The sequence below is a fragment of the Manis pentadactyla genome, chromosome 3 (genome assembly GCF_030020395.1).
Source record: "Manis pentadactyla isolate mManPen7 chromosome 3, mManPen7.hap1, whole genome shotgun sequence".
Classification (NCBI taxonomy): Eukaryota; Metazoa; Chordata; class Mammalia; order Pholidota; family Manidae; genus Manis; species Manis pentadactyla.
Window position 1 is genome coordinate 71,007,937 of NC_080021.1, and position 21,503 is coordinate 71,029,439.

At 40.7% G+C, this 21,503-nt stretch overlaps 2 protein-coding genes across 2 annotated transcripts in view; one reads left to right on the forward strand and one right to left on the reverse strand.

Moving 5' to 3' along the window:
• Positions 1-8,559, reverse strand: part of LOC130678857 (V-type proton ATPase subunit H-like) — a 49,036-nt gene extending 40,477 nt beyond the window's left edge. Inside the window, exon 1 of the mRNA XM_057498028.1 lies at positions 8,379-8,559. Within this exon, the coding sequence (XP_057354011.1) occupies positions 8,379-8,482 (104 nt within the window). The 5' untranslated portion in view covers positions 8,483-8,559. The remainder of the gene's footprint in view (positions 1-8,378) is intronic.
• Positions 1-21,503, forward strand: part of LOC118910074 (ankyrin repeat domain-containing protein 18B-like) — a 76,104-nt gene that overhangs the window by 10,232 nt on the left and 44,369 nt on the right. The window contains exons 3-7 of the mRNA XM_057499332.1: positions 4,976-5,104; positions 5,215-5,403; positions 8,425-8,537; positions 15,038-15,152; positions 15,315-15,488. Of these exons, the coding sequence (XP_057355315.1) occupies positions 4,976-5,104; positions 5,215-5,403; positions 8,425-8,537; positions 15,038-15,152; positions 15,315-15,488 (720 nt within the window). The remainder of the gene's footprint in view (positions 1-4,975; positions 5,105-5,214; positions 5,404-8,424; positions 8,538-15,037; positions 15,153-15,314; positions 15,489-21,503) is intronic.

The following is a 21,503-nucleotide window of genomic DNA, read 5'->3' on the forward strand; positions in this document are numbered from 1 at the left end:
CATGGCTAGGACCTCCAGTACTATGTTGAATAGCAGTGGGGAGAGTGGGCATCCCTGTCTTGTTCCCGATCTCAGAGGAAAAGCTTTCAGCTTCTCGCTGTTCAGTATAATGTTGGCTGTGGGTTTATCATATATGGCCTTTATTATGTTGAGGTACTTGTCCACTATACCCATTTTGCTGAGAGTTTTTATCATGAATGGATGTTGAATTTTATCGAATGCTTTTTCAGCATCTCTGGAGATGATCGTTTGGTTTTTGTCTTTCTTTTTGTTTATGTGGTGGATGATGTTGATGGATTTTCGAATGTTGTACCATCCTTGCATCCCTGGGATGAATCCCACTTGGTCATGGTGTATGACCCTTTTGATGTATTTTTGAATTCGGTTTGCTAATATTTTGTTGAGTATTTTTGCATCTATGTTCACCAGGGATTATTGGTCTGTAATTTTCTTTTTTGGTGTTGTCTTTGCCTGTTTTTGGTATTAGGGTAATGTTAGCTTCATAGAATGAGTTTGGGAGTATTCTCTCCTCTTCTATTTTCTGGAAAACTTTAAGGAGAATGGATATTATGTCTTCTCTATATGTCTGATAAAACTGCGAGGTAAATCCATCTGGCCCGGGGGTTTTGTTCCTGGGTAGTTTTTTGATTACCGCTTCAATTTCTTTGCTGGTAATTGGTTTGTTTAGATTTTCTGTTTCTTCCTTGGTCAGTCTTGGAAGGTTGTATTTTTCTAGGAAGTTGTCCATTTCTTCTAGGGCTGGGAGCCATGCTACTCAAGCTGTGTAGCAAAGCTCAGGCTGGAGGAAGACCCCCACAAAGCAGGGGCCTTCGCAGCTGACTCTCCCTATTACCCACCTTGATTTTGTTTTTCTCCATTATACTACTGGTTTTGTTTTTTGCTTGCATTGTTGCCAAGGGTTAACTAACCTTTGCTGAGCAGTGTGGAAAGGATGAGAACAAAAGTTTCCCAGGAGCTTTTCAGGACAGTGCTCCTGAAGAATGGAACACGCAGGGGCCAAATGGCAATCTTGGCATAAAGTACCAAAACCTACTGTTAGTTAGTCAAACATTGACTACCCCATTTCCTCTGAGAATGCCCCCCTTGTTTACAATGCTAGTAAAACTAGTGATGGAAAGTTTTATAGAAATAGAGTTAAGAGAATGTTGAATAGAATAACCCTGTCTGACACTTAGTCAATCTTCTCATGTTTCTTCCCTCTGCTGTTTCTATAGTTTTTCTTCTTCTTTCCTAATTACAGCCATTTACGAGAATTTGTGCCTTACATGTGAAATTACCAAATACCATAATTTTCCAGGAAGTAAAAATACCTCAAGACAAGTGCTGGGTCTGGAAGCCACAGAGCATAAATCTGCAAAGAAGTAAAAAGTTAACATTTTCAAAGAACATTACTTCTCTCTCACTTACCAGCTTTACATCTCCCTGTATGGCCCCAGAAGATGGCTGGTTAGCCAGAGACGGGTAAGATTCCTCATGGGAGGAACAACCTAAGACAGGCACAGTCGCAAGGGGGGCCTTCAGGTGAGAAAATGGGGGCCAACAGAGGTGAGGCTTAGAACCTCATCCCCCCAGTTTTGAGAGAAATTGTCTACACTCGTGGATGTTTTGTTGCCCTTGTTCAGCTTGGATTAATACCTGGTCTGTAGGCACAAACATGATCATCTACACTTGCCTTCTTACAGCACTAAATCATGCTTTCTATCTATATCTTGCATCTACCTACTACATCAACATTTTATTAGAATCACATATAAAGTATAAAAATCAAATGAATAATCATACATTATATTTGACGTGATTCTTTATAGTTTAAGGTTTGTAGTTAAAACAGAAACAGTTTCTATGTTATGAATGCCCTTGCATTGTTTATGAAGTCCCTGCAGTAGTGGAGTCATGGAGACCCGTGTAGCATATGTCAGGGAGATTTTGGTATCCACACAGAAGAAAGAGAAATGTAGATAAGAAGGGGAAATTTAGTTTGCTGCCTACTGTGCCCCATAAAGGGGTATAAAGTGAAAATACGAGTTTATGATTTTAGATTGATTATAAATTTATTAAAGCCTCTAAGAATATTTTTGTGGGAAAGAATCCTAGCTAACTGTGGCACTAGGTGACCTGTATTTCACCCTGAGCTGATAGACTCCATAGTCGCTGCTACATAATGCACCCTCCTACGGTCACATGCACTGCTTAGAAACTGCATTGCATAGAAACGTAAAACACAATAGAGTCCATGTTGATAGGAAAAGTTTCGGTCAAGGAACAGAAAAACAACCACCTAACACTTGACCAACCATGAATAGATTAGAAAGAAAAGGAAGGAAAAAGCTTGCCTATACCTACTAATCAACTGCCTATACTAATTAATCATCAGAATAATAAAAAATAATCATATCCTTGTGCAAAATGGTATAAATAAAGTTGGCATCGGCACTTTGTCAAGAGACCTCCTACAACTGACTCCGTGTCCTGTCTCTCCATATGCTGACTCCGTCCTGCGCCTTCGGGCATCCCACCCCTAGGCTGGAGCGGGACTCCCGCATTCTAGGTTTCCCAGTTTGTTAGCATATAGGTTTTCATAGTATTCTCTAATAATTCTTTGTATTTCTGTGGGGCCTGTCGTGATTTTTCCTTTCTCGTTTCTGATTCTGTTGATGTGTGTTGAGACTCTTTTTCTCTTAATAAGTCTGGCTAGAGGCTTATCTATTTTGTTTATTTTCTCAAAGAAGCAGCTCTTGGTTTCATTGATATTTTTTCTATTGTTTTATTCTTCTCAATATTATTTATTTCTTCTCTGATCTTTATTATGTCCCTCCTTCTGCTGATTTTAGGCCTCATTTGTTCTTCTTTTTCCAGTTTCGATAATTGTGACGTTAGACTGTTCATTTGGGATTGTTCTTCTTTAAATACGCCTGGATTGCTATATACTTTCCTCTTAAGACTGCTTTCGTTGTGTCCCACAGAAGTTGGAGCTTTGTGTTGTTGTCATTTGTTTCCATATATTGCTGGATCTCCATTTTAATTTGGTCATTGATCCATTGATTATTTAGGAGCATGTCGTTAAGCCTTCATGTGTTTGTGAGCCTTTTTGCTTTCTCTGTACAATTTATTTGTAGTTTTATACCTTTGTGGTCTGAAAAGTTGGCTGGTAGGATTTCAATCTTTTTTAATTTACTGAGGCTCTTTTCTGTGGCCTAGTATGTGGTCTATTCTGGAGAATGTTCCATGTGCACTTGAGAAGAATGTGTATCCTGTTGCTTTTGGATGTAGAGTTCTATACATGTCTATTAGGTCCACCTGTTCTAGTTTGTTGTTCAGTGCCGCTGTGTCCTTATTTTCTTTCTGGGGGATCTGTCTGTTGGAGTGAGTGGTGTGTTAAAGTCTCCCAAAATGAATGCATTGCATTCTATTTCCTCCTTAATTCTGTTAGTATTTGTTTCACATATATTGGTGCTCCTGTATGGGGTGCATATATGTTTATAATGGTTATATCCTCTTGTTGGACTGAGCCCTTTATCATGTAAGGTCCTTCTTTATGTCTTGTTACTTTCTTTGTTTTGAAGTCCAATTTTATATGATACTAGTACTGCAACACCTGTTTTTTTCTCCGTGTTGTTTGTGTGAAATATCTTTTTCCATCCCTTGACTTTTAGTCTGTGCATGTGTTTGGGTTTGAGGTGAGTCTCTTGTAAGCAGCATAGGAATGGGTCTTGCTTTTTTATCCATTCTATTATTCTGTGTCTTTTGATTGGTGCATTCAGTCCATTTACATTTAGGGTGATTACTGAAAGGTATGTACTTATTGCCATTGCAGGCTTTAGATTCGTGGTTACCAACAGTTCAAGGTTAGCTTCTTTACTACCTTACTGTCTAACTTAACTCGCTTACTGAGCTGTTATAAACACTGTCTGATGATTATTTCTCTCCCTTCTTATTCCTCCTCCTCCATTCTTCATATGTTGGGTGTTTTGTTCTGTGCTCTTTTTAGGAGTGCTCCCATCAATAGGAGTCCCTCTAAAATACCCTGTAGAGGTGGTTTGTGGGAGGCAAATTCCCTCAACTTTTGCTTGTCTGGGAATTGTTTAATCCCTCCTTCATATTTAAATGATATTCGTGCTGGATACAGTATCCTTGCTTCTAGGCCTTCTGTTTCATTGCATTAAATATATCATGCCATTCTCTTCTGGCCTGTAAGGTTTCTGTTGAGAAGTCTGATGATAGCCTGATGGGTTTTCCTTTGTAGGTGACCTTTTTTCTCTCTCTGGCTGCCTTTAATACTCTGTCCTTGTCCTTGATCTTTGCTGTTTTCATTATTATGTGTCTTGGTGTTGTCCTCTTTGGGTCCCTTCTGTTGGGAGTTCTGTGTGCTTCCGTAGTCTGAGCAACTATTTCCTCCCCCAGTTTGGGGAAGTTCTCAGCAATTAGTTTTTCAAATACACTTTCTATCCCTTTTTCTCTCTCTTCTTCCTAAGGTACCCCTATAATGCGAATATTGTTCTTTTTGGATTAGTCACACAGTTTTCTTAGTACTGTTTCATTCCTGGAGATCCTTTTATCTCTCTCTGCATCAGCTTCTATGCGTTCCTGTTCTCCGGTTTCTATTCCATCAATGGCCTCTTGCATCTTATCCATTCTGCTTATAAATCCTTCTAGATATTGTTTCATTTTTGTAATCTCCCTCTGGACTTCATCCCTTAGCTCTTGTATATATCTCTGCAGCTCTGTCAGCATGTTTATGATTTTTATTTTGAAATCTTTTTCAGGGAGACTGGTTAGGTCTGTCTCTGCACATCCTCTCTCAGGGGTTGTCTGAACTATTTTGGACTGGACTAAATTTTTGTGCCTTTTCATGGTGATAGCAGTGGCTGTAGGCAGGTTGCAGGTGTGTCAGCTGGAAGAAGAAAGTCTTTTCCTGCTTGATGGATGCCTTGCCCTTCTCTGCTGCCTGTGTCAGTTACCCTTGCACCTGGAGCAGCCACCCCTAAGCTACTGTGGGCGAGGACTCTGCCAGAGCAGCATGGAGCCCTCCGGGGTGTGGCAGGCACGACAGGTGCGCTCCTCCACAATAGCGGCGCACGTGCCGGTCAGCTGTGTGCCAGCAGCAGCCTTGGGTCTGGCCAGGGCGGTTGCGCATTGTGCTGGGATTCCGGTCAGCTGCTGGGAGTTGGGCTGCTCCCTTTGGCACTGCTGCAGGTGCGCGTGGGCCTCTCCCGCAAGGACCTCTCATGGGCTCCTCTGGTGCCACTGCCGCCGGCACGTGCGGTCCACTCTCGGGCTGTTTGGTCGCCACTGAGGTGGTCTCGCATGAGCTGCTCCCAGTCCCCTCTGTCACTGCTGGCGCACGCAGGCTGCTCCCAGTCCCCTCCAGCACTGTCTTCCCTGGCAAGCGCTGCCACTCTCCCACTACTGGGCTGTTGTGTTGGGGTCCGTGCCAGTTGGGGGAACGACTCGCAGGTTGCTTAGTGCCATAAGGGGCTTCAGAGCTGCGCTGCTGCCCAGGGGTTTAGGGTGCCTAATGTTCCCCGGGATTCCCAGCTGCTGACTAAGTGTGCCGGGACGACTTTGTCCAGCTGTGGGGTCCCTGTCTCTTTCAGACTTGCAAAAAGCACTTTCTTTTCTTTTGTCTCAGGGGTGCCGGTTGCAGGGACCTACCCGCAGGTTTTGCTTTTCCATTTCTCTAATATTGAGCACCCCATGCACCTTGTGTCTGCGCTCTGGGTGCGGATTTCTAGAGCTGGTTGTTTAGCAGTCCTGGGCTTTCACTCCCTCCCTGTTCCTACTCCTTTCTTCCCACTGGGTTCTCGGGTGGGGGAGCATTCGGGTCCTGCCTGGCCGTGGCTTGTATCTTACCCCCTTCGTGTGATGTTGAGTTCTCGCAGATGTAGATGTATCCTGGCTGTTGTAATGCATCCACTGGTGTCTCTTTTAGGAATAGTTGTTTTTATTGAATTTTCATAAATATATGTTTTGGGGAGGAGATTTCCACTGAACTACTCACGCTGCCATCTTCCCGTGATCCTCTATATCTAGTAGTTTTGTAGTGGATTCTTTAGGGTTTTTTATGTGCAGTATCATGGCATCTGAAAATAGTGCCAGTTTAACTTCTTCCGTGCCAATCTGGATGCTTTTTATTTCTTTGTGTTTTCTGATTGCTGTGGCTAGGACCTCCCATACTATGTTGAATAGAAGTGGGGAGAGTGGGCATCTTTTTCTTGTTCCCAGAGATCTTAAAGGAAAAGCTTTCAGCTTCTCGCTGTTTAGTATGTTGGCTGTGGGTTTGTCATACATGGCCTTTATTATGTTGAGGTACTTGCCCTCTATGCCCATTTTGTTGAGAGTTATTATCATGAATCGTTGTTGAATTTTGTCAAATGTTTTTTCAGCATCTATTAAGATGATCTGGTTTTTGTCCTTCTTTTTGTTGATGTGGTGGATGATGTTGATGGATTTTCGAATATTGTACCATCCTTGCATCCCTGGGATGAATCCCACTTGATCGTGGTGTATGATCCTTTTGATGTATTTTTGAATTCGGTTTGCTAATATTTTGTTGAGTATTTTTGCATCTACGTTCATCTATGGAGGGAATGTTAACTGGTACAGCCACTATGGAAATCTGTGTGGAGGATACTCAAAAAGTTAAAAATTAAACCAGTATATGATATACCAATCCCACTTCTGGGTATGTATTGAAATCAAGAAGGAATTGAAATCAAGGTCTCAAAAGTATCTGCATTCCCACATTCATGGCAGCACTATTCACAATAGCTAAGATGTGGATAGATGAATGGATAAAGAAGATGTGGCATGACTGCCATACACAGGTGATGGATTATTTATGGCATACATTGTGGTGATGGTTCCAAGAGTATATACTTACTTCCGAGCTCATCAAGTTGTATGTATACCTTTATATGTACACCTTTGTGTATATCATTTATACCTCAATGAAGTGGTTTAAAAAAAACAACTGTGCTCTTTGGAACCCAAATGAGGATAGTGAATTGTCTCAAAAGGAGAGCCTGAGACATATACTCCTCTTCCATTCAACTATCATTTTCATCTGTTTACATGCTCAGTTGCTTTACTAGACTTCACATCAATCACGACTTTCACAGCTTAAGAACCAGCTTGAAAAGCAGTGACTGAGAGGATCAAGTCCAAATTCCTTGCAGTGACACACAGGGCCTTCACAAGTGGCTCCTGACTCTGGCTGCCTCTTTAGCCTCAGCTCTCCCCACTGGCTGCCTCCAAAACATACATTATTCCCCACCAGCATGCTGTTTTTAATTCCCTACTTTTGAACTTCCCCTTCAGGAAAACTTCTTGGAGGTATTATTAGCCGTACTTTATCTGTGCACCATCATTCCCTGTGCACTTTTCCATTTCCTCACTTAACACACAGAATTTAAATGACCTGTTTATATTCCTGACTTCCGTACTAGTTTATAAGTTTATCTCCTTATTGCCCCAAAGCCTGGGAAAAAAATGCCTCAAATTTCACAGGTGGTCAATTAATGTTTGATCTATGTGACTAAATTAATGGAAATGAATTGATTGTTTTTGTACAAAACTAAAGATCTCTCAATTTCTTTTTCAAAATGTTCATGTAACTTTAACTGAATTACCTTATTTGTCAGTTATAAATGTACCAAAATAAACAAATAGGAAGTGAAGACAGTATGAAAAAATATGGTCCAGAATAAATGAACACAGCCTTCACAGATAAATACAGAACACCAGCATGCTAAATCTTCACACACACAAAGAAGGTGAAAGAACTACATTTATTGGGAGGTTATTCAACACACTAATGCTCGTATTCAACTGTGCTGATACTTTACATACATTATTTCAGAAACAAGCCTGTGGGATATGTATCTCCACTACACATTTACTTTTAATGGCCCTCAGTGAAGTTAACAGATTTGGAATTCAAAGTCAGGTCTTGAAACTCAAACGTCTACACTTTTTACTAGTTGTGTGAGCCATTCTGCAACACCGTCTGTCCCCACTGATCACCAAGGCACACTGAGCCAGTCTGGCAGGCTTTGCCCATCATCCTCTTCCTCCCTCCAGAAACCATGAACATTCCTCCCATGCTTCCCACTCCTTCAAAACGTACAACTATCCAGACAGAGAAGGTCAAAAGTGCGATGAGCAACTCTGCTTCCCCACTGGCGCCCCAAGGTGTTTCTACCACACTACTGTCTCCCTATGACAGCTAATCATTCTGAGGAAGTGTTTTCTTCCATGTCGATTAGTATTTTCCAGTATTTCTTATAGAAGCATGACTATGAAAAGGTCTGATGCAAAAGCCAATAACTACCTCTAATTCACAGCAAATCAGTACTCACTGAAGATAGGACTGCCAGTTCACTTTGTTGGCACAAACTTCTGCAGCCTTGGCAGCAATTATGTTGGTTAGAACAGCAGCATCCACAGCACCCCGGATATCCATTTTGGTCTTCTAAATTTTATGGTCTTGAATGTTTTCAACAGATCATTCAAAATAGGTAGGTCCTTTCAATGTATACAATTGGGGTCAACTTTTCCTCTTCTGAGAGAGAAAAACTTAGCACCGTTATAGTACATAAAGGACTGCTCATTTTATTTACATTTACTATCAATTTGAAGTGACATATGAAAAACCTGTAAATCCTTTGTAAATTCCCTCTTTCAAATTAAAATACCCAAAGTAGGAATGTGATTTCTTGCAAGAGAGCGCTTTCTTTTCTCAACCAAAGTTCATAGTATTTTCAAAATCAATTTGGAGAGAAATTTTTGGAACTAAGTACACATTACAATTTAGGTATAGCCAACAAGGGAATCTGGTCTGATGACAACAATGTACAATAATGAGCTGTTACAGAATTCACATTCCTACATTACAGGTAAAAGCTTGAGCCTGATTTTATGACAATGTAAAATACAGGTTCTGATTCACAAAATATCAACTTATGGCCATAGCCAGAAAGAAGTTAAAACCATACCCCAAATTCTATTCTGGGATCCCAATGACCTCAGTCAGTTTGGAACTTAATGTCTACCTCTGAAGATTTGCTGCCTAAACACGCAAGGGCGAGGCAGTCGAGCAGAGTGGAGATAAAACAGGCCCCATCCGGGTGAGGCTGGAACCTAAGCCAACTCAGCCCCATGGGCCTCTCCTACCAGCTGAAGGTGTCCCAGGATGGCCATTGGGGTCCCTGAATGACTCGAACACCAGCAGGCCAGGCCAGAGCCCTTGCCCAATCCTGGGGAGAGTCTACTTTTCAGCCGCCATCCTTCTCCCACCTCCCCCGCCCCACCCATCCTTCACATTCTTCGGCCCTGCAAGGAGGGATCTGCAGTTTTGTAAACCTACCTGAGACCTGGAAGGAAAGAAATCTGGAAACCCAGGGCCTCTGAGGACAGGAGAGGCCACAGCAGCGAGAAACAAGCACACACAAGGGCAGCTGGAGAACCCGCAGGGGACACCTTGGCTAGTCTGGGAGAGAAACCACCCAAGTGTGGTCTTACTTTGCGAACCCTGGGGACCCGACAACGCACCAAAAGGAAACAGGGAGGCGGCAGCGGGCCAGGATGTGGGGGCCACCGCCTGGCGGGGATGTGAATGCAGAGCCGAGTAGACATCTCCTGCCGGGTACCGGAGGCCTCCGGGGCGGCGAGAGACTTGAGCGCCGCAAAGCGAAGAAAGTCCGCAGCAAGATGTTGAGGGTTACACAGGCTAAAGGAAACCGAGCTGCTGCGGTGAAATGACAGGAGCGGCGGTCACGTGAACAGAGGCACGTGATCGCGCGGAGCCCAAAGTCGGAAGCCAGGAAGATCCGTAACAGCCCGCGGCAAAGCGTTGCGCTGAGCCAGGGCTTACTGGAAGCCGCGACCAAAGCCCCCAAGGGGCGCGCTGCCCGCGCCCAGGCTGGCCTGTCGGGAGGGAGGGTGGGCAGGGCGGGGCAAGCACTGGAGGCCCGGCACCCCGAAACCCAGCACCCGCATGGGACTGGCCCAGGTCCCCAGCCAGAGGCAGAGAGCCAATATTCATTTATCCTGTCATTCTCTTGAAATGTTTGGTTTAGTGGTTTATAATAGATTGACTTTCACTCGGATGTAACAGCTCAGTGAAGCATTCTTACTCCAATTTTAAATATGAAACAGGATGAGACATGGATCAAAAGTTGCTTTGCCCTCGGGTTGCAGATTTTGCAATAATGTAGGTTTCATGCAGTATTTGCAATTACTAAAAGAATATTCGTATTAATCTAAAATGCAAATTTAACAAAACACCCTGTATTTTATCTGACAACCCTAAGTTGAGCTCAAGTTTTCCCCAGGCCAGGCCTCAGCTCCCCTCTTTACCTTAAGATAATAAATGAGTAATAAATTCTACACTGCAGCTAGTGCTCAGGCAGATGTAATAGCCTATTTTTGTTAATCAGCTCTGAAAGTGATTTGTAAGTATAACCAATACATTTCTTCTAAAATGTTACATTTAGGTCGTTCTAAAACAATCAAAACCAAAGTGGTAACATTAATTATGACTAAGCACATAGTAAGAGTATATATTTTTTATGCTGTTATAACAAATTATAACCAATACACTTGCTTAAACCAGCACAAATTTATTCTTTTACATTTCTCTAGGTCAGACTCTGACAAGGGACCAAGAATCCATTTCTTTGTCTTCTCCAGCTTCCAGAAGCTGCTTCCATCCCTTGGTTCATGGCCCCTTTCCTCCACCTCAGTCAGCAGCCTCCACATCTCTCTGAATCTTCTTCCATAGTTACATCACCCTGACCACAGTGAGGAGGGTTCTCTGATGTTATGAGCTTGTGTGATTAGATTGGGCCCACCTGGATTATCCAAGCAACTCTCCCATTTCAAGGTCAAGCACCATAGGTAGAAAAACCCAGACACAAAAATCATACCAGAGACTTTTTTTTTGATGTCCTTGTTTTTTATTAAGGTATCACTGATACACAATTTTATGAAGGTTTCACATGAGCAACATTGTGGTTAACTACATTCACCCATATTATCTCGTCTCCCCGACAGACCGCATTGCAGTCACTGTCCATCAACATAGTGAAATGCTATAGAGTCACTACTTGTCTTCTCTGTGCTGCACTGCCTTACCCGTGACCCCCTCCCCACACACACACCATGTGTACCAATCATAATACCCCTCATTCCCCTTCTCCCTCCCTCCCTATCCATCCTCCCCTACCCCTCCCCTTTGGTAATCACTACTCCCTTCTTGGAGCCTGTGAGTCTGCTGCTATTTTGTTCCTTCAGTTTCACTTGGTTGTTATACTCCCCAAATGAGTGAAATAATTTGGTACTTGTCTTTTTCTGCCTGGCTTATTTCACGGAGCATAATACCCTCTGGCTCCATCTGTGTTGTTGGAAATCATGTGAGAGAATTTAATGTATAATAAAGTGATAAAGTAGGTGAGAAAACATAATTTAGGACAAGTGAATAACCGTTTTCTTTTTATGCTCTTAAGTAATAAATCTTGGGTTGAATAAAGATTTAATTGGGGGAAAATAAAAGCAAAGAAAATGTAAATCTAAGGCTGGCCCAAAGGGGAGGGCTTATTGGAGATTTTACTAGAGAACATGCATTCTTTTCTCACAGTCTGTACTTGATGACACACTAACAGTCTCTGAGATGGAGAGAACTGCTTTCTGTTACTGCATCCTTGGAGACCACCTGAAGCCCAGCAGAATGTAGAAGAGGAATAAAGTGACGGATAAGGGGATTTAGAGTTTTTTAGGAAAGTTTTATGGGGAGGAGGCCTTCAGCATCCTGAAGTTACACACTGCTCTTGCCCCCGTACACAGCTTTTCCGTGTGGACTAGTCTACTTTCTGCCAATTTCCCAATTCAGCCACACACACACACCCCCCACTGAAGTTGAAGGGAACCCAATACTCCTCTCAAGCACTGTCTGAAATTAGCCTTGTCTGGGCCCAGCACATACACTCTCCACACCCTTGTTCTCTGAGTGCCCTGCCCTGTGATGTCATCTGGGCGGGGCACTTGTGTTGCCTGAAGTTATTGTGTGCTAACTGCTGACAGAGGTCTGGGCTGTTGTGGCACCTAGGTAGGCTCATACAGCACTAGTGCTGTGGAGCGGACGGCAGCAGGGGAGCTGAGGTCTCCTGAAGCCCGAGGCTTTGTTATGATGAAGAGGATATTTGGATCCCAGGGCCTGAAGTGTTGGCCATCTTTGCGCTCCTTCAGAAACCATTCCACTAACATGGAGGTTGACTGCTGCGGAGTCAACTTTCAGGCCCAGTACCATATCCGAAACAAAGATGTCAGAAAGATCCATATGGCTGCCAGTAAGGGCAAAGTAGCCAGAGTGCAGCAGATTCTGTTTATGGGGAAAAATGGCTTGAATGACACCGACAAGAAGAATAGGTAAGAGGGGCCGGGAGGCCAGAGGTGGTCTGGGAGGAGGTGGGCGGACCTGGGAAAGCGCTCACCTTCCAGGCTCACCTGGGGAGCCAAGCCTCCTAGCGCCAAGGCCCCACAGGACCTGGGTCCCAGAAGCCTGACAAGGGGTCTGGTGCCCATGCCCACAGTATGAGAAGAAGAGACAAAAACTAGCGATTTCAGACTAACATAATTCTTACAGAGCACTTACTGACAGTTTGGCAGTGATTTAACTAAACCACTAATAGGAAAACAGAGTATAGACAGCATTTTATTTTTAATGTATACATTTTCATACCATAACATTAGATATTACAGAAAAGTGCATAATGGTATAAAAGTGCCTAACAAAAATACTGCCTAAGCACGTAATACATAATGAGAAAAATGAAAACTTTTATTTGTCAACTTGTAAAAATTCTTTGGGTAAAATGCAATATCCATTTTATATGGGTGCACACCTATGTATATATCTGCTTTTTACTGATGGACCTGGGAAAGGAATTTTTAAAGTGGGAAAATCTTTCTATTAAATAGGGAGATTCATTTTCTCAATATGTGTGCTCTTATATTTATTAATTTCACATAAACCAAATAAAAAATAATCACGCTTTTAAAAATTGGAGGTTCCTTATGCTGTCCCTCTTTTGTTGCTGTGATGAAATTTAGGAAAGTCTTGTATATTAAACAAAGGTTTGACCTTCGAGATATCAAAATGTGCTATAAATTATCAGAGTGTTGAGTTATTAACAACTGAAAAGACAGATAAATGAATGGAACAGAATGGAAAGTGACCAAATCCCCACATATATATAGACTCAAATAACATTTTCCTATCAGTAGGAAGAGGTGAATCATTTATAAATGGTGGAGAGATACCTGCTAATTATGTGGAGATAAGTAGCCAGATTTTTATCCCACAAAAAGTTGTTCCAGATGGAGTTTGTAGTACCAGTGTATTTTTCTTTTTCTTTTTGAAAAATCTGAGTTCTGCAATGAACATATATAAAAATTATAGTGGATCTTTATTATTAATGAAGTAATTCTGGGGGAGTGCAGAAGTATGATTCTCACACAGATAAAAATAACTACTTTTAAAAGATGTTTTTGAGGATTAGTATCTTCTGACAACTTTTAGCCTGTTGAGAAATAATCTTTTTATCTGCGACTGTAGATTTTATTATGTATATGTTTAATTATGTACATGTTTTTATTATGTGTAGCTTTATTACATTTATGTAAACAATTATACACCAATTATTTTAGTTGCATCCTTGTGAAAATAAAAAACAGTAAATAACAAAGGATGACTTACTATTGCAAACGTTTAGAAAATTTTAGTAGTGTCCCTATGAGAACAAAAATCAAAAATAGCAAATACTACTATTGCAAAAGTATTGCCTTTATAAAAGTTTTCTTTAAAAATACTTGATTCTGCAACAGCAAACAAATTCTACTCAGGATTCTTTCATTCTTAAACACTTGATGTTTCCCAGTGTCAGCAAGATGAAAAATTTTAAATTGAAGTGTTAGGATCTAATCTCAGCTGAAGCTTTTCCTACTCTTTCAAACAAAAGCATTTCTGATCATACAAAATTGTAAAAGATAATGTTTACCTGCCTTCTTGAATGTTTATAATAGTATTCAGTCCTAAGTTGATCATCGCACATATCTAATTTTCTTACAACCTGTAAATGTAAATATTGGATAAAACCAGCTAATCTTATCACTGAATCCTGAGTTTCCTTTGGCTTAAAGTTTTGTGAAAAATCAAAATACTTATTTTTTTAAATTTCTGCTTCTGTTTTGATATTTCAGAAGAACCTTTATCCCATAATGCTTTTAAGAACTAAAATTTATTTAAGTCCAAGCATGTGAAGTGCAGTAGATCTGTTGTGTATACCATTATTTCACTTAACATAATTCACAGTGGATTGTCTGATGCTGTACTATTTTATGCACCAATAAGAAACTTTTTAAATGCTGCTAATTAGTTATCAGACATTATGAATTATAGTTGCATTCCAATGTGAGATGTTAAAATGTGAGGAAATGAGAATCTTAAAATGATTCAAATACAGTGTTCTAATTAAAACATTTTTGTAAAGTAGGCACAATTATATCATTTTACTAAATTGGATTATCTTTGTAAAGGAGTAGTAATAGTAATAATTATAACAATAGTGTAACAATTGCTGACCCACTCTTTGTGCTAGGAACTGTTCTAAAGCATTTAGCATAGATTCTTATTTAAACATAGCAGTAGTATCCCATGAGATAACTTATTTTTATCCCCATTATGTTGATGAGGAAATTGAGGCACCGAAAGGCCAAGTGATCACTAAAGTGAAAGATTCAAACCTAAGGTGAGCTGAATCCCAAGGTCATGCTCTTTCTATCAAATAGTCTGCACTTTCATTAATGTGGTGAGTAATAAGGCTGATAAATATTGTACCTTCTCCAGAAAAAGTAAATTTTTGTTTTGAAGACTTATGCTCTTTAATGTTTACAATTACATGAATAATTGTATGTTTTGAGAAGTGTGCATTGTTCCTAACAAGTCCACTCACTTTCCTAGGACTGCTCTGCATTTGGCCTGCACCAACGGCCATGCAAAAGTGGTAACTGTCCTGGTACAGAGAAAATGTGAGCTTAACCTCCATGACAACCTAGAGAGGACACCCCTGATCAAGGTATGTAGGAGCTGTTGATGCCAGCCTGAGATGTATTTGATGTAATAGCTGAGAAGAGAAATCAGTTTATCTCATTTAACTATAACTCACTGGTGAAACCTGTCGAGTGTCTAACTTGAAATCCTAGAATTTATAGTGTGTTTCTTTGTGTAATACCTACAGGCCGTGCAATGCCAGCAAGAGGACTGTGCACGTATTCTTTTAGACCATGGCGCCGATCCCAATGTGAGTGACATCTATGGCAACACCGCTTTACACTATGCAGCTTGTGGTGAGTGTGTAACAACAGTGGCACAGCTCCTTTCGCACAATGCAGACATCGAGGCGAACAACGAGGTATGCATCCACCAACTTTATCTACAAATATTTGAATAACATGTTTTTAATTTCTTTAGTAGCCATAGATGTATGAAATTCTTTTACATATACATCTGTATGTGTGTGTATGTGTAGACACATACATATACTGCATACTCAACATCGGTCACTGTCACCGTGGAAACACCTCCAAAGCCAAGTCAGGGAGGGCTAGAGAAAGGTTGCCCATAGAGAGGGCAGAATAGTCTCCTGGCCCCCCTTTTCCCCAGGAGGACCTTCCCTTGAGTGCCTGGGAGGGGGTGGTAGGCTCAGAGCTCACAAAGGACTGAAGGCTGAGGGGGTGTAAGGTGATGGTGGAGGCTGACTGCTCTGCAGAGCCTTAGGAAATGGGTGCTGCTGGGGATGGGTGGGAGGAGAGGTGGAGAACTGGTACCAGGCCAGAGGAGCTGGGTGAGTGCATGTGGGATGTGGAAGCGGCACACCACAGGCCCTGGGCACTCTGGGATGCCAGGGCTCTGAAGATCCCATGAGGGGTTTGGGTCACATCTTGACATCAGCAGGGCAATTCTCTTGTACTGGCAGCCGCTCTGCCAGCCATGTACCACCTTAGGGTTTCTCACATCACAGAGTAGCTCCTGCTCAGCCTCGTGCAGCTCCTCGCTGGCTTGTAGCTGTATGTAGGGAACAGGTAATGATGAAGCTGATCTACCTGCTGTTTCTTCTGGACGTACATTACCTCCCAAGCTGCAGCCCCTACAGGTTAATATAGTTAGGGTCAATTTTACGTATTTGGAAAATCAAGCATTTCCTGGCTGAAAATATTTTGAAATAACTAAGATTTCACTTAAAATAATGGCTCTTCTAAGGAAGCATTAGGGTACAGCTTTGTTTACATGCGTTTATGGCAGATGTTTGTGAAAACACTGAATTTGCTGAAGTACAGCTTTTCTTTCAAATATTTTTTTCCCCACCCAAGTTTTTTTCTAATTGGTGTAAAGCAACACAGGAAAGCCAAGTTTGCTTTGGAAACAGGCTTTATCTAAAAAGAAAACAAAAGAAAAGCATTTTATAATCTGAAATTGTGGCTACTGTTGAGAAGTTCCTGTTTTATTTTAAAAAGTGAGTTATGTAAAAGCGATTCCTCTTTCACTGACTAAAGTTTCAGAGGGAAAAAGGAAAGGGAAAAGGAGAGAGCAATCAGAAATATGCAGGCCAATTTGGAATTTGGGCACATGAAGGGAAAGAACAAGAAGAGGTTTTTTGTGTTTGCTTTTTCCTTGTTTTTCTCTGTTTAGGGAAGATGTCTTCAGCCTTGAGGGAAAATAATTGTTTGTTTGGTAAAGAGGATGAATGGGTTGTAAACTTGCTTAGAGATCAACATTAGGAGGACTCTGAGGAACCAGATTGGCAGAGAACAGGTGGTGCTGAAGTGGGAAACAAGGGAAGATGATGTAATGAACTGATATATCCCATTCTCTCAGAAACAGCCACATAGATGAGAGCTAAACTCTGCCTTCAGATCTAGAACATCTTGGTGGAAGGGAGGAGTTTATGAATAACAAAATCAAGTTACATTTTGGGTTTCCTTACAAGTCCCTGTTCTGCCCCCACCCAGAAAAATTAAATGCAGTTTTGCTAAGTGACTCATCTCTTGTGCTTTCCTTTCTTTGATAAAATCTTCTAGTGATAGCAGGAATTGACCATGTATGTGAGAGATGAGAATGACATGATTGTCCAGTGCACCAGTGCTCAGCTAGAGTTGTGCTGGTGAATCGAATTGCCTGGGAAACTTTAAAAATCCAAGTCCAGTAAGGCCTGGGTATATATATATATATAAGATATATATATATATCCATTTGGAAATATTTCCTTGAGGTACTGATACAACTCTTGCTTAAGAACTACTGAATGGATAAGTGTAATATATAAATTTGCAGGTCTCACAAACTTAAGAAGTCTCTAGAAGAGTTGGAGTGTGATAGGTTACTACTTCCTTCAGCTCTCTCCTTTCTGACAATTTTAGCCTGACTTCCATCTGGCCCTACCTCTGTGACTGAGAAGTTAAAAAAGAATATTACTGGCGATATCTGTTGGCCTAAAGAAAAACAACGTTTTTCCTTCCAGCCATCAGTTATTCCTTAGCACTCAAAGAGTCTTTAGTAATTTGCTTCTGGATAGTCTTAATAAGTAGAGGCTGACCCTTGAAGGATTTTGCATCTTTTGGTATCATTAAAGTCATTAGGCCAACAAATCGGTTATCACAAGCAGGGTTCTCCGACTGCAATAGTAGTAAATCATGGACCTTCTTTTTAGCTGAAGCCGTGTGATAGAGTGTCTCAGTATGTCTGTTAAACTCATAGAGCCCTGGCATAATTAGAATTGCAATTTTAAATATCAAAATCCATGTAGTTAGTGACAAAAGAGATGAGAATTGTTTTAATAGTTTAGTTTCAGCAGTCCTATGAACTAGTTATCCATTTGATTAACAATCTGGGAGAATTAAATAAAAATAGATTGTAGCTTTCATAAGCATTGGAAAAATTCTTTGAGGTGGTAATATGAATCATTTTTGGTTTTTATCAAATGTACAGCACGGTGGTTCTGCAGTACCCCTCCTCCTCCCTCCAACATCCCTGCCTAGTTTGCTCCCCCTAGGTAACCACTAGACGCTCCTCAGTGTCTATGAGTCTAATGCTGTTTTGTTCTTTTTCTTTTGCTTTCTTTTTATATTACACAAATAAGTGAAATCATATGGTATTTGTCTTTTCTCCATCTGGCTTATTTCCCTGAACATAATACCCTCAAGATGCATTCATGTTGTTGCAAATGGCAGGATTTCCTTTCCAGAGCAAAATAATATTCCATTGTATATGTACCACATCTTTATCCAGTCATCTACTGATGGATGCTTAGGTTGCTTCCACATTTTGGCTATTGTAAACAGTGTGACAATAAACATAGGGGTGCATATATGTTTTTGAAGCAGGGCTTTTGTTTTCTTCAGTCAAATTCCCAGGACTGGAATTACTGGGTCAAATGGTATTTCTATTTTTAGTCTTTTGAGGAACCTCCATACTGCTTTCCACAGTGGTTGCACCAATTTGCAGTCCCACCAACAGTGTAGGAGTGATCCTATTTCTGGGTATTATGAATCTTAATAGCAATTTTTATTACATGTTGGGGCCCAATTTTTTGGTGAACCATATGATACTAAAGAAAGGGAAGATTTTTGCATAACCTATTTGTTTTATACACAACCACTGGGAAATGTAAAAAATATAAAACAAGTGAACTGTAGACTAACTGTGGCCCCTGAATACATTTAATTTGCCCCAACAAATTGAGTCAATATTTAAAATGTAGGAGACTCATGTAGAAATCTGGGCTTCAGGCTTCTCTTAAAGAATCATATCTGCAATGTGGAGCCATGCCTACTCTGAGGTGTGCTGTGCAGAGGGCTTCCCCTTTTTCTGTTCCCCTGTCCCCACTTGGGGTCTTTACTTCCTTGAGTCACTTACTTCGCCTCTATAAACATTGGAGATTACAATTTGAAGTTACACTATTTTATAGTATTTTTTGATAAATATTCAAGATTTTTTAGATGGTTTGTATTAATTTACAATGTAGAGTTCACGTTATATATTAATCTCAGGAATGGATTGACAAGTTAGAATTTATAAGTGGTTTATATTTACTTATTCCTTTTTATTTGCTTATTTTTATTTATTCATTCATTTATTTATTGATACATCATTAATATACACCTACATGAAAAATATTGTGGTTACTAGATTCCCCCCATTATCAAGTCCCCACCACATACCCCATTAAGGTCACTGTCCACCAGTGTAGTAAGATCTTATAGAATCACTACTTATCTGTGTTAAACTGCCTTAACCCGTGTCCCCACACACACACATTATGTATGCTAATCATAATGCCCCTTTTCCCGCTTATCTCTCCCTTCCCACCCATCCTCCCCAGTCCATTTCCCTTTGGTAACAGTTACTCCATTCTTGGGTTCTGTGAGTCTGCTGCTGTTTTGTTCCTTAACGTTTTGCTTTGATCTTACACTCCACAGATGAGTGAAATCATTTGACACTTGTCTTTTTCTGCCTGGCTTATTTCACAGAGCATAATACCCTCTAGCTCCATCCATGTTGTTGCAAATGGTAGGGTTTGTTTTTTTCTTATGGCTGAATAATATTCCATTGTGTATATGTACCACATCTTCTTTATCCATTCATCTACTGCGGGACACTTAGATTGCTTCCATTTCTTGGCTATTGTAAATAGTGCTGCCCAAAACATAGGGGTGCACATGTCTTTTTCAAACTGGGTTTCTGCATTCTTAGGCTAAATTCCCAGGAGTGGAATTCCTGGGTCAAATGGTATTTCTATTTTTAGTTTTCTGAGGAACCTCCTTACTACTTTCCACAATGGTTGAACCAATTTACATTCCCACCAGCAGTGTAGGAAGGTTCCCTTTCCTCCACAACCTTGCCAGCATTTGTTGTTTGTCTTTTGGATGGTGGTGATCCTAACTGGTGTGAGGTGATATCTCATTGAGGTTTTAATTTGCATTTCTCTGATGATTAGTGTGATGTGGAGCATCTTTTCACATGCCAGTTGGGCATCTGAATTTCTTCTTTGGAGAAGTGTCTTCAGATCCTGTGCCTGTATTTTAATTGGGTTATTTGCTTTTTGTTTGTTGAGGTGCCTGAGCTCTTTCTATATTTTGGAGGTCAACCCATTATTGGATTTGTCATTTATGAATATATTCTCCCATACTGCAGGATGCCTTTTTGTTAAACTGATGGTGTTCTTTGCTGTACAGAACCTTTTTAGTTTGATATAGTCCCACTTGTTCATTTTTCCTTTTGTTTCCCTTGCCTGCAGAGATATGTTCATGAAGAAGTTGCTCATGTCTAAGAGTTTTATGGTTTCATGACTTACATTCAGGTCTTTGATCCATTTCGAATTTACTTTTGTGTATGGAGTTAGACACTAATCCAGTTTCATTATCTTACATTTAGCTGTCCAGTTTTGCCAACATCAGCTGTTGAAGAGGCTGTCATTTCCCCATTGTATGTCAATGGCTCCTCTATCATATATTAACTGACCATATATGCTTGGGTTAATATCTGGACTCTCTATTCTGTTCCACTGGTCTATGGGTCTGTTCTTGTGCCAGTACCAAATTGTCTTGATTGCTGTGGTTTGAGGTAGAGCTTGAAGTTGGGAAGCGAGATCCCCCTTCCACCCTCTTTATTCTTCCTTCTCAGGATTGCTTTGGCTATTTGGGGTCTTTTGTGGTTCCATATCAATTTTAGAACTATTCGAGTTCATTGAAGAATGCTTTCGGTATTTTGTTAGGGATTATATTGAATCTGTAGATTGATTTAGGCAGGATGGCCATTTTAACAATATTAATTCTTCCTACCCAAGAGCATGGGATGATTTTCCATTTATAGGTATCCTCTTTAATTTCTCTTAGGAGATTCTTGTAGTTTTCAGAGTATAGGTCTTTTACTTCCTTGGTTAGGTTTATTCTTAGGTGTTTTATTCTTTTTGATGCTATTGTGAACGGAATTGTTTTCCTGATTTCTCTTTCTGCTCGTTCATTGTTACTGTACAGGAATGCAACAGATTTCTCTGTATTAATTTTGTATCCTGCAACTTTGCTGAATTCAGATATTAGTTCTAGTAGTTTTGGAACGGAGTCTTTAGGGTTCCTTATGTACAATATCATGTCATCTGCAAACAGTGACACTTTGAATTCTTCTTTACCGGTCTGGATGCTTTTTATTTCTTTGTGTTGTGTGATTGCTGTGGCTAGGACCTCCAGTACTATGTTGAATAAAAGCACAGAGAGTGGGAATCCTTGTCTTGTTCCCAGTCTTAGAGTAAAAGCTTACAGCTTCTTGCTGTTAAGTATGTTAGCTGTGTTTTTGTCAGATTTGGCCTTTATTATATTGAGGTACTTGCCCTCCTATACCCATTTTCCTGAAAGTTTTTATCATGAATGGATGT